The 14,240-nt window shown below is 41.4% G+C and overlaps 1 protein-coding gene across 1 annotated transcript in view; it reads left to right on the top strand.

Moving 5' to 3' along the window:
* The window catches only part of NALCN (sodium leak channel, non-selective), a 549,662-nt gene extending 535,628 nt beyond the window's left edge, over nucleotides 1-14,034 (top strand). Inside the window, exons 37-40 of the mRNA XM_029603307.1 lie at nucleotides 274-367; nucleotides 8,250-8,382; nucleotides 13,759-13,874; nucleotides 13,951-14,034. Coding sequence (XP_029459167.1) covers nucleotides 274-367; nucleotides 8,250-8,382; nucleotides 13,759-13,874; nucleotides 13,951-14,034 — 427 coding nt within the window. The remainder of the gene's footprint in view (nucleotides 1-273; nucleotides 368-8,249; nucleotides 8,383-13,758; nucleotides 13,875-13,950) is intronic.
* Nucleotides 14,035-14,240: the final 206 nt, after the last annotated feature.

Below are 14,240 nucleotides of genomic sequence, written 5' to 3'. Positions count from 1 at the left end.
TCAGGACCTGTCTTAACTCGTTGACTTTTAGCTAACATGATTTGTTATGAATCTCTTTCAATAATGCTACAACATACAAAAAAGCTATAAATCATCACCAGAACAGGAACTTAAATATTCAGTTTTCTAAATGCTTTTATTTTAGAGGACATACAGCTTCCATTAAAGCATCTCCTATAAAGATTTGTCAGCTTTTGTGTCTCTGTATTTTACTTATAATAAACAAACAAAAGAGGAAATTTTATATCTGATGTCGTTCTCTTCTCTGAACAGGCATGCAAATTTCTCTTCAGCTGGCAAGGCCATCACTGTACTTTTCCGAATTGTAACAGGTGAAGACTGGAACAAGATTATGCATGACTGCATGGTGAGTATTATCCAAATAACTCAAGAAAGTTGTTTATAAAAAAAATAACAATATAGTTAAGGACAGCAGAAATCAAAGAATGACCAGTTACTCTAGGGGCATGTTTACCAAGCCAAAGTAATGTAGCAACCTATTACCATACTCGTTTTAATATCATTTGGCATATAGACTCCATAGGCTTTACTAATTAACTATATTAAACTCAGTCTCAATGGAAATAACTGGGCAGACAAGTTGCTGTTGATCTTAAAGCACAGTAATGTTTGTTGTATAACTTTGTTCAAGTAGTTTGATTCATTACAACAAAAACATATAGGTGATTCATTCTTGGTTTCCTTCTTACAGCTTATCACATGAATTCTGGGCAAAGTTTAGAGAAAATAATTCTTTAACCTTCTTTCAGAATTGTGTATTTAGTAGGATTGAATCTTAAAATCTTACGGTAACTCAAATTAGATTCAGGGGTAGATATTTAGATCTAGCCGGCTTTGAAAGTTAGGTGGATAAGACTTAGCAATGCTGCTAAAAATACCCTAAGTATGAAAGTTAGCTGGATAAGCTTGTCCTGCTTACTTTATACCTGCTATGGGTCACATCCAATTAACTTAACTGAATATGGCTGAATATTGCTGCTTATCTGTTGAGTCCGTCGCTGCTTGACGCCCTCACTCCACCCTCTTTACCTCTTTGGCGACTCCCTCTGGGTCTGATGGACGGTTAGCTGCATCGGTGTATTCATGCCGTCTCCCTCCGGCATCCCCGGACCGGCTCGACGCTACAGATCCACCATGTTCCTGATGATGTAGGGCGAGCGCACGTGCTCCGATTGTTGTACCAGCAAGGGCGCGAACCTCGGGGGCGTCCCCTGAGATGATGTCATCTGCTTCCAATATAAAAGGTCTCAGTATTCGCTAATGAATCGAGTTAGCAAGGATTCGCTAAGGACCCGCTTTGGCTATCCAAGCTACTCTGCCTCCTCGGACTTACCAGGGGTACCCGCTCCTCGGGGGCCTCACTCTCTTTTCTTTATTTCAGATTGCAGATAGGAACCGGTACTCGCTCCTCGAGGGCCCATGTTCCTGAATACACTGAAGATTCTCTACTGCCTGGAAGCTATTACAGATACAGACATTTGTGAGTTACCATTGCTCTCTCAGAGTTTCCCTGGAACCAGGTACTCGCTCCTCGAGGGCCTAACCTTTTCCAGCTACTGAGCTTTCTAAAGACCTTAGGTGAGTTTTGTCATCCAGTTCTGGCTATGAACACAGCATACCCTGTCTACTCACTATCTATAGTCTCTCTACAGCTCAACCCTGGGATCGCTGTTCCAGTACCTGAGGGATTTCAGCCCTGCCGGGCATATCAGCTCACTACTGCCACCTCTGGTGGTTCTACTAACCTGTCTAATAAAATAATTATCTGTGTCTGTCTCCGTACTCAAGCCTAGCCGGTGGTCCCTCTCAGGATATCCTCCTAGGGGCGCAGTCATCTGCCATTGGCCCAAGGATCCACCTATCTACATTCCTCTACAGCTCAGTGCCCTCTCCAAGCACTCTGCTGGTAACAGATTGCTACTTCTTCTCCATCAGGAGTCTTCAGCAACAGATTCATAACAGATTGTAACTCTGCAGTCTATACCTTAATGGATTGTTAACTGCTCCCTCTACAGGAGCTGAGCATATCAGATTGCTACCTCCTCCTTCCACTGGAGCAGATTCATAACAGATTGCTAACTCCTCCCTTCTTGAGGAGTAGATCATAACATTATCTTACTAACTGAGTCATTCATCAGTGTTAGAACAGCCAGAAAGTAGAAGACATTTTGTTTAGTCTGGTAATAAAAAGGGTTTTGTCCAAATTGCCTTTTAGGTGGAATGAGGACTCAGATAAGGGTCCTGATGTAAAGCCTTGTGGGGTGATTAGTGTAACTTGCCCTTAGCACCACACACACTTTACATTTACACTAGTTACACTCTGTCCCAGACACCTGCAGCTGCGCATTTCTGCTCCCTAGAGATGAAACACATCTAGGGATTTATGTCATTTTCAAATAGCCCTCTGACTGAAGACATGTCATGGTAGCATTTGGTGCCAGAGAGAAGGGCCATTGCTTGGTCAGAGGTGAAATATCCTCACAATGTTACAGGCCAATGGTTTGTAATTGGTGCACTATTACCTTCACATAGCTAGACAACGCATTGGTCCCCAACAGTGTAAATACTTAGCTACTGTAGCTCTACCCAAATATTCCTACTCCTATTCCACTAGACTGCATATTAAGGTGAACACTAGCTAGCTAGTGGCCATCTCAAATACATGTCCATGTACCCAACAGTTAGCTAAGAGTATGCTCTCTGGAGAAGGCAACTGAAGCCAATGCTGAAGCTCCACAGTAAGGACCTCCCTGGTTAGCTCTTACTGTCTTGCTTGGGAGCAAACAATGAGCTTTTGGTTGCATGCTCTAGGCCATATGGTCTTGCCTGCCAGAAAAGTTCCTACTTAAAATGGCCACTAGCACTCCAGCATGCAAGGTCATGTGGATCCCAAACTTTTCACCTAGTGAGCCCTTAAAAGAAAAAGCACACAGACAAGCAGAAAGTGTTCTTTCAAACCTGTGACCACTTTAGAACATAAGAACCTAAGAAATTGCCGTGCTGGGTCAGACCAAGGGTCCATCAAGCCCAACATTCTGTTTCCAACAGTGGCCAATCCAAGTCACAAGTTCTGGCAAGACTCCAAACATTAAATAGATCTCAAGCTAGTATTGCTTATTAATTACAATTTATTGATTTTTCCTCTAGGAACTTATCCAAACCTTTAATAAAACCCAGTTATACTGTGACAACCACATCCTATGGCAGTGAATTCCAGAGTTAACTATGCACTGAGTGAAAAAGTATTTTCTTTGATTTGTTTTAAATGAGCTACTTGCTAACTTCATGGAGCGCCCCCTAGTCCTTGTATTATCTGAGAGAGTAAATAACCAATTTACATTAACCTGTTCAACTCCTTTCATGATTTTATAGACCTCTATCATATCGCCCCTCAGTGCCTCTTCTCCAAACTGAACAGCCCTAACCTCTTTAGCCTTCCCTCATAGAGGAGCTGTTCCATGCCCCTTATCATTTTGGTTGCCCTTCTCTGCACTTTCTCCAGTGCAACTATATCTTTTTTGAGATGTGGCGACCAGAATTGCACACAGTATTCAAGATGCAGGCTCACCATGGAGCGATACAGAGGCATTATGACATCCACTGTTTTATTTGCCAATCTCTTCCTTATAATTCCTAACATTCTGGTTCCTTTTTTGACCGCCACAGCACATAGCCGATGATTTCACTTTATTATCCACTATGATGCCTAGATCTCTTTCCAGGGTGGTAGCTCCTAAGATAGAACCTATCATTGTGTAACTACAGCAAGGGTTATTTTTCCCTATATGCATCATCTTGCACTTGTCCACATTAAATTTCATTTGTCATTTGGAAACCCAATCTTCAAGTCTCATAAGGACCTCCTTTCCAGATCATTTATGAATCTATTAAAAAGCACCGGTCCAAGTACAGATCCCTGAGGCATTCCACTGTTTACCTTTTTCCACTGTGAAAACTGACCATTTAATCATACTCTGTCTTTTAACCAGTTTGTAGGCCTCAAAAGGATATCACCTTCTATCCCATGACTTTTTAGTTTTCTTTGAAGCCTCTCATGAGGGACATTGTTGAATGCCTTCTAAAAATCCAAATACACTACATCTACCGGTTAACCTCCAACCACATGTTTATTTATTTAAAATTATTTATATACCTTTTAGCAATAAAGTATTGAATAAAACAGTTTACCATAAAATAAAAGACAAAAAGAATGAATAAAAGGAGTAGGAAAATTACATACATAAAATTATATAAATTAAAACAAACATTATAAAAAATTATATTAAAAACTATTAATAATTAATGAAAAGGAAGGAAGATGAAGCAAGTGGAGTAGAATCATGGTAACAATTATGTATAGTAGAATTGAGTGTGATTTGTGTCAGTGATGGCAAAAGCTTTTGAGAATAGGTATGTGTTTAATGATTTCTTGAATTCTTTAGATATGACAAAGAAGGGTCGGTAAAGAGTTCCATAATAATGGAATAATGTTTATTCACCCCTTCAAAAACATGTAGATTTGTGAGGCAAGACATCCCTTGGTTAAATCCTTGCTGGCTGTGTCCCATTAAATCATATCTATCTAAATGTTTTGTGATTTTATTCTTAATAACAGTTTCCCTGATTTTTCCCGGCACTGAAGTCAGGTTCACCGGTCTATAGTTTTCCGGATCACTCCTGGAGCCCTTTTTAAATATTGGAGTTCCATTGGCAACCTTCCAACCTTCAAGTAGAAAGCATGATTTTAATGATAGGTTACAAATTAATTGAAATAGGTCTGTATACCATCCGTTCCAGGTGATTTACAACTCTTCATTCAGTTTGTCAATCTGGCCCACCACATCTTCCAAGTTCACTATGATTTGATTCAGTTCATCTGAATCATCACCCTTAAAGACTGTTTTTAAGAATGGGTATCTCCCCATCATCCTCTTCAGTAAAGACTGAAGCAAATAATTTGTTTAGTCTTTCCATGATGTCTTCATCTTCCCTATGTGCCCCTTTCAAGTATCTGAAGGTCTGTATCATATCTCCCCTACATCTACTCTCTTCAAGGGTATACATATTCAGATCTTTCAGCCTTTCCTCATAAGTCTTCCAATACAGACCCCACACTATTTTAGTTGTCCTTCTCTGGACAGTCTGCATCCTGTCTATATCCTTTTTGAAATACAAGCTATAGAATTGAACACATTACTCCAGGTGAGGACTCACCAAGGACTGATACAAGGGCATTATCACTTTTTTCTTACTGGTTATTCCTCTCTATGCAGCCCTACATTCTGGCATTAGTTATTGCCTTGTCATATTGCTTTGGTGCCTTCAGATCATCAGACACTATTACCCCAAGGTCCTAGTCCGTGAAAATTATTTTTCATTCCCCATCACAGACAGCTCTTTTGGATTACCGTACCCTAGATGCATGAATTTGCACTTAGCAGCATTGAATCCTAGCTGCCAAATCAACCACTCTTTAACCTATCTTAAATCACTTTTCATTCTCTCTACTGCTTCAAGCATGTCCACTCTGTTGTAGATCATAGTATCATCCACAAATAGAAAAACTTTACATTCTATCCTTTCTACAATCTCGCTCATAAAGATACTGAACAGAATCAGTCTCAAAACCAATCTCTGTGGCACTCTACTTAACACTGTTCTCTCTTCAGAGTAGGTTCCATTTACCATTACTTGCTGTGTCCTGTCAGTCAACCACTTTGTAATCCACTCCAGCACCTTTGCACTCATGCCCAAGCTTCTCATTTTATTAACAAGCCTCCTGTGCGGGACCATATCGTTTGCTGAAATCCAAGAAAACACATCAAGTGCTTTTCCTTGTTCCAGTTCTCTAGTCAATCAGATTTGTCTAATATGATCTTCCCCTGGTGAATCCAAGCTGCCTTGGGTCCAGCAAACCACTGGATTGGAAATAGTTCATTATTCTTTCCCACAGCAGAGTCTCCATTAATTTTCCCATCACCGAGGTGAGGCTAACCGGCCTGTAGTTTCCAATCTCCTCTCTGCTACCAGTTTTGTGAAGCGGGACCACAACTGTTCTTCTCTACAATGGATGTCAACAGATTGAAAGCAAGTCAACATCTTTGCTAATCACATTCTGCAAGGATAAAATATGTAATTGTACATGACATCTTAACTGAAATGAACAGCTTATTGAATGTAGACCTCCACATACATTGTTACAAATGGCAACATTAGATATAAAGTGTTAGTATCTTATCCTCTTCCACAATCATGAATACAGCAAAAAACATAGGAAGCAGAAGCGATACCCCAATAGCTACAGTAAAGCTCTAATGATATAGCTGATAGCAGCAGAACCATGAGATGTACCAAAAGGCTCCCAGACATTCCATGTTGAAAGAGCACACTCAAAGGGGGGCAGCTTAAGGGCCAAGGTAACAGAGTTCAAGTAAAGGCCCCAGACAGTCCATGTTGAAAGAGCACACTCAAAGGGGGGGACACCCTAAGGGCCAAGGCAGCCAAGGTTAAGTAGTAGTAGGCAGCAGGTCCAGGACTAGATAGCGTAGCATGGAGGTTGAGGACCAGGAATGAAGAGTGCAGCATGGAGGCTGAGGACAAGGCGAGGACACCACAGCATGGAGGCAGGTGTACCAGGAAAAGACCCAGCAGTATGAAGGCAGGAGCCCCAGGTGAAAACACAGCAGCATGGAGGTAGTAGCAGCATGAGATGAGATGAGATGAGACACAGCTACATGGAGGTGGCAGCAGGATGAGCTGAGATGAGATGACACACCAGCATGGAGGCAGCAGCAGGATGAGATGAGATGAGACGAGACACCTGTATGGAAGCAGCAGCAGGATGAGCTGTGATAAGATGAGACACCAACATGGAGGCATGATAAGATGAGATGAGACAGACACCAGCATCAGGAGCAGGAGATGAGACATTATGCGAAGAGGCAGCAGCTGGACCATGACTGGAGACTACATCAAGGAGACTGGAATATGGACAGATCTTTGAGTAGGGCTTTAGAACTAGGCAGCAGGACAACAGTGGAAGTCAGTAAACCATCCCCTTCAGCAAGCTGGAACAGGAGGTCTGTAGTGAAGACAGGCCCAGCAAGCTTCTTCCATATAGCCAGCATAGGAACTCTCTGTAGAGGCCCAGCTAGGCTTGTTCAACAAGTCTTGTTTCTAGACATTACAAGGCATCAGTTGTGAACATTCATGGCATTTTGCTATGCCGTGGCTTGCCTCTTGGGGATGGCATGTGTTTGGGGGGACCTAACCCTAAGTCGTCTGTCAGACAGGGGACTGCTATGCGGTGTAGAGATACTTGGGAAGGCACTGGTGGAGGATCAATGGCTAGCAATAAACTGTAGGCTTAAATATTCGGGCAGCGTAACGTCATCACAGGGGGACACACCCGAGGTTCACGCCAAGTAGGAAATAAGAGTGAGGGCCACGCGGCGCGCGCACCCTAAGATACCAGCGGAGCATGGCGGGAGGCAGCGCCCAAGCCGGTCCGGGGACACCGGAGACTATGGCAGGCAGACGCCGTGGCAGGCAGGCGTCCATCCACAGCGAGAGGAGGTGCAAAGAAATAAAGGTAGGCGGAGTGAAGCCGTCGGGAAGGGACGGTTGCAACAGAGAGAGTGAGAGGGAGGGAGGGAAGCTCCAGAATGGGGGAAAGAGGGGAGGGTAGAAACAAAGAAAAAAGCATAGGAAATAGAGAAGACACCGGTCGGAAAGAGGAAGGAGTCCTGTAGGAGTCCTGTGGGGAGTGCAAGCTCATTTTCAAAGGAAAGCTCCTCATAGAGTTTCAGTTTGAAAATGCTGCCAGGGCACACAGCGTATAATGGACGTGACGAAAAGTATGTGCAGAGATTTAAACGCGCAATCTCTGCACCTACCTTCCCTCCCTATCCTTCCCCCACCCGTTTCATATACAGGTAGATGTGCACATGTTCTGAAAGCTTGACGTGTGATCAAGTGCCTGTACAAAAAGGGACAACGCCATTCATTTACGAGGCAGAACCCAAATGAGCCCTACATGATGGGGGATTTATGATGTCATTTTTTATTCATTCACTTATTTAGCTCATGGCTTTTCATTGATAGCTCAAGGTGACTTACATTCAGGCACTGTAGGCATTGCAAATGAGCCCAGTATATTATTAAAACCAATAGACAGCAGTTTTTAAGGCATTGCTCCTTAAATTTTATATATGCTCTTCTTTTTCAAGGTACAACCTCCTTTTTGTACTCCAGATAACAGCAGATACTGGGAAACAGACTGTGGAAATTATGCGGGTGCTCTTATGTATTTCTGTTCATTTTATGTCATCATTGCATACATTATGTTAAATTTGCTTGTAGGTAAGTGACGTAATTAAAAATCTCCCTCTTTCTATATATATATAAACAAAATATGTTATCGTATAATTGAATAGTAAATTGTGTTTGCCATTAATTATATAAAATGTTCTTATTTAAAAAATTATCAAAATAGTTTTCACAATGATTTTATTTTAAGTGGTTTGCTAGGTTTTAACACTTTGTGCATTTACTATGGCAGGGGAGCTTCCTGGACATATATTCAGTAGCTATATATTAGGGATGTGAATCGTTTTTGAACAATTAAAATTATCGTCAGATAATTTTAAAATCGTCCAAAATCGTTAGAGTGCACGATACAATACAAATGCCCCCGATTTATCGTCAGGGGCATTTGTATTGTATCGTTAAATAGGGCGCGGGAAAACCGGCACACCAAAAAACCCTAAAACCCACCCCAAACCTTTAAAACAAATCCCCCACCCTCCCGAACCCCCCCAAAATGTTTTAAATTACCTGGGGTCCAGTGGGGGGGTCCCGACGCGATCTCCAGCTCTCTGGCTACGGCTGCGTTGAGAAATGGCGCCGGTGGCCCTTTGCCCTTATCAGGTGACAGGGCAAAGGTAGCGCCGGCGCCATTTTGGTTCCTGGCTCCCGACGTCACGCGTGCAAGAGATCCCCCCCGGACCCCCGCTGGACCCCCAGGGACTTTTGGCCAGCTTGGGGGGGCCTCCTGACACCCTCAAGACTTGCCAAAAGTCCAGCGGGAGTCCGGGAGCGACCTCCTGTATTGCCAATGCTGGCGCCATTGGCAATACAGGGCCATATTGCCAATCTTCAAAATGGCGCCGGTGCTACCTTTGCCCTCGCCTTTATTTTTTCAGTTACTGCCATTGAGAACCAGGTAGGTTTCTTTTTCCTCTTACTCTTGTTTACTTTTCTAACATATAGATTTGTTGCCTTTATAAAAGATCCTTTTAAATTGTCCCACTGTTGTTCCACCTCACCCATGTTCTCCCAGTCTTCCAGTTCTTCTTCCAGGTACATCCCCATTTTGACAACGTCCATATTTGTGAAATTCAAACCTTGGGTCTTCGTGTGACTTCTCTATATACAATTTGCAATATCGAACCACACTGTCTAATGATCACTGGTGCTCAGAATAGCCCCTGTCTGAACATTAGAGACATTAATCCCATTAGTGAGCACTCGATCAAGGATCACACCCTCCCTCATAGGTTTCATTACTATTTGTTTGAGCAGAGAACCTTGAAGGGCATCCACTATCTCTCTACTTCTGGTAGATTCCACAGAAAGGATACTCCAGTCCACATCCTGCTGATTAAAATCTCCAACAAGCAACACTTCTCCCTTCTTTCCTACCTTTTGGATGTCCTTGATTACGTCTCTGTCCAGTTCATCCGTTTGGGTTGGAGGCCTGTAGATCACATCAGTAACAATGGAAGCACCATCTCCTTTTTTTAGGATGATCCATAATGCTTCTTCTGTATCCCACATCCCTTGAAATTCAGATGCTTGGATATTGTTTTTGACATAAAGAGCTACTCCTCCCCCTTTTCTGTCCTCTCTGCCCTTCCTTAACAAGTTATAGCCCGGGATGGCCACATCCCAATCATGGCACAATCACTATGGAGCATTAATACGTCCCCCCAATAATTATACAACCCAGCACATATGGGGACCCCTAAAATGATTCATCAATATGTACCAACAATTTAAATTGTTCTTCAAATGTTTACAATTATGTCTTTTATTGTATGTAACACAAACATTTAGCATATTACATTTATTAAGATGACCATTACATTAATACATAATATCTCATAACATCGTATTCAACATACCAAAAGGTGATTTAACACTGAATTATTAGAAGAAAAATATGGTATGTTGAATACGATGTTATGAGATATTATGTATTAATGTAATGGTCATCTTAATAAATGTAATATGCTAAATGTTTGTGTTACATACAATAAAAGACATAATTGTAAAAAATTGAAGAACAATTTATATTGTTGGTACATAGTGATGAATCATTTTAGGGGTCCCCATATGTGTTGGGTTGCATATCCCAATCATGACACTCAGTAAGCCATATCTCTATGACAGCAGCAATGTCCAAGTCCGCTTCTACCATTAGGGCCTGCAGGTCTGGGAGAATTTATCTATTTATGTATTTATATTATTTTGTGTACCAATATTCTGATATCAGTCATAATGGTCACAACATCCATATAAATACATAAACAATAAATATAAAAACTATAATAATACAATTAAAATCAGTCCTAACCTAAGAATAAAATTTAAAATACAAATCATTTAATAAAACAGTAAAAAATACAATCAGGTTTTTTTTTAATTATTATTATATGTGCATTTGTGGTCATAGCTTTTCAGGTGTCCTTTCTAGTCACTTTTTCTGCATTTTTTAACTGATTCATGTTGTTACTTTCACTTCCCTTTTCCTGTTTCGCTTGGGGATGACATCAATTTCACTGGCCAGCTCCTGCCACCCCCGCTTCACTGGTTTAAATGTCTGATAATGTAGGACCTGAATGTTTCACTTAGGATCCTCTTTCCTCCCATAGAAAAATGTAGATCATCTTTCCCATATGACCTTGCACTGTTCCATACAAGGCCCCAGCCTCCAGTGTATCCAAAACCATTTTCCTTACACCACGTTTGCAGCGAGGAATTAAAATTATCTATATAGCCTATCTTTTCCCTTTCCATGAACAGATAATATTTCCAAAAAAGCAATAGTCTTTGCCATGTAACCAAATCTTTTTCCTTAGATTTTGGAAATCTTTCTGTACTTCAAGGACACCATTTCTAGCAAGGTCATTGGTCCCCAAATGGATAATAAGATTGATATCAGAATCCTTACTTTCTTGTATAATTGCTCTGACCACCTGGTTTGCATTTCTATTAGTTGAGGATCCTGTAAGGCATTTAACTGTTGTGTCCCATCAAAATGAGTTCCCAAATTGGTGCCCCTGATGACTGAATCACCCAGCAGAAGCTTTTTTTTTATGACCTTTGATCAAGTTGAAGGGTTCCTGTGTGCATTGGATGACTACTTCCCTTTCAGACATCACTTTGTATTCTATTGCTGGGGCTTCTTTATTTTCCAGTGCAGAAAATGCATTACGTAAGGGAAACAGTGGGGAGAGCAGGTGTCTCCAAGTCCAAAGGGCAGGCAGCAGGCAAGGCAAATCCAGAGACAGACCAGGTCCAATCGAGAAAGCAGTGAACACTGAAGACTTAGAGAATAGCCACTGCTATTAACTGCATCAGCAGCATGGGTTCTTCTTAGTGTTTGGGTAATTGCCAGGTTCTTATGGCCTGGATTGGCCTGTATTGGAAGCAGGATGCTGGGCTTGATGGACCCTTGGTCTGACCCAGTATGGCAATTTCTTATGTTCGTATATTCTTAAGATAGCACCAGCAGAAGCGAGCCTGTAGCCGAGGCAAGGGCTTATGCAGGGCTGTCAGGTTTTTTCCCACGCTAGGCGCAGAGAGTGACGGGAAGAATGCTAACATAAGGGGAAGGACCCAACCGTGTTGGCTCATGCGGTGCACCATGGCATGTAGCCATGCCGGACGCGGGTCTGATCCTCTCAAGGGCAAGTCGGAGGTACAAGTTTGTCTTCTAACATGTTGCCCTTCTCTGTACCTTCTCCATCGCAATTATATCTTTTTTGAGATGCGGCGACCAGGATTGTACACAGTATTCAAGGTGTGGTCTCACCATGGAGCGATACAGAGGCATTATGACATTTTCCGTTTTATTCACCCTTCCCTTCCTAATAATTCCTAACATTCTGTTTGCTTTTTTGACTTATGCAGCACACTAAGCCGATAAGAACATAAGAACATGCCATACTGGGTCAGACCAAGGGTCCATCAAGCCCAGCATCCTGTTTCCAACAGTGGCCAATCCAGGCCATAAGAACCTGGCAAGTACCCAAACACTAAGTCTATTCCATGTAACCATTGCTAATGGCAGTGGCTATTCTCTAAGTGAACTTAATAGCAGGTAATGGACTTCTCCTCCAAGAACTTATCCAATCCTTTTTTAAACACAGCTACACTAACTGCACTAACCACATCCTCTGGCAACAAATTCCAGAGTTTAATTGTGCGTTGAGTAAAAAAAGAACATGCATCACCTTGCTCATATTAAATTTCATCTGCCATTTTGATGCCCAGTCTTGCAAAGTCCTCCTGTAATTTATCACAATCTGTTTGTGATTTAGCTACTCAGAATAATTTTGTATCATCTGCAAATTTGATAACCTCACTCGTCATATTTCGTTCCAGCTCATTTATATATATATTGAAAAGCATGGGACCTAGTACAGATCCTTGAGGCACTCCACTGTTTACCCTTTTCATGGTGCCTTAGGATGTTAATGCCACTTTTTAGTGTCTTAAGCTATTCATGCCACAGAGAGAGAGAGAGAGAGAGAGAGAGAGAGAGAGAGAGAAACTAGCTATAAGGCCCTCATACCAGGTAGTTATTTATACCTCTATATGAGGCCCACCTAGTAACTCGAGGTGAGGTTTAGGTATTAGTGTAGGGGGTTAGGGGCCACTTTGACATTCAAAGTGAGATGTAGGAACAGAACAGTGGTTTCTTGTGAAGATTTGATGACCTTCGGCGTGAGGAAACTCACTCCAAGATCAGATTTGGGCAATGTTCTCTCCACCTAGCTTGATGGACTCTACCTGGATAACATCAAGCTAGGTGCAGAGAACATTGTACAAATCTCATTTTTGGGTGTTTCCTCACTCCGAAGGACATCAAATCATTACAAGAGTGCACTGTTCTGTTCCTACGTCTCACTTTGAATGTCAAAGTGGCCCCTAACACCCTACACTAATACTTAAACCTCACCTCGAGTTACTAGGTGGGCCTACCATAGGGATACAAATACCTATCTAGGGAGATGACATCATGGCCAGTCTCTCTCTCTCTTTCTCTCCATGGTTGTATGCAGGAAATACAACAGGTCTGGCACCTATTGCAAAGTATGATAATGTTATCACAATTTGAATATTTGCATAAACCACACCACTGTTGCATGCAATACTTACTGCATTTTGATAAATCTAGGCCTAATACTGAAAAATGATACTAGTGGGGGAGATGAGTTTTTGGGCAGTTAGATTTATCTTGCTAAATTCCAAGGCTAATCAGATAAGCCTTTTGAAAATTCACCCCAAGTCACTAATGAGTGCTAATAAACACTTTGTAAATGGTATCTGGATGTAAAATAGATCATTTAGCACAAAAGAAGACTTTTTTTCATACCCTTTATAAAATATCTTAGTTTGCTTTTAATTGGTAAAGTACTGTCTAAATTGATTTTCTAATTTTGCTTTCAGCTATAATTGTTGAGAACTTTTCATTGTTTTACTCTACTGAAGAAGATCAGCTTCTAAGTTATAATGATCTGCGCCATTTTCAAATTATCTGGAATATGGTTGATGACAAAAGAGAGGTAAGAGACTTATGGTGGTGAATGCAGGCCATAAAAACCTATCTTTTAATTTCCTAAAATGTGTTTTTGTCTTTAGGGACGTGCAAGTCTCTCAAACTTTGGTTGGCATGTTCTCTGCAAAGTCCCTAAAATTTATATCACATTTGAAGATCGCTGTTGAGTGATATAAGCTAAATAGAAGTAAATTGCAAAATAAAATTTAACAGGGAAATTTTAGCTGGATGAAAATAAATGGTTTCCAGGAAGCATTCGTGGGGGATGTAATTAGGAGCAAGAGAAAAAGGGAGAGATGAATTAAAAGGGGATTTATTGTTATGCAGTTTATGTGTGTTGAATAGGTGCATGGGTTGTTTTTGTTTCTTTATA

The sequence above is a fragment of the Rhinatrema bivittatum genome, chromosome 5 (assembly GCF_901001135.1).
Source record: "Rhinatrema bivittatum chromosome 5, aRhiBiv1.1, whole genome shotgun sequence".
Lineage (NCBI taxonomy): Eukaryota > Metazoa > Chordata > Amphibia > Gymnophiona > Rhinatrematidae > Rhinatrema > Rhinatrema bivittatum.
Note: the sequence above shows the minus strand (reverse complement) of the source record. Positions and strands in the feature narration are given on the sequence as shown.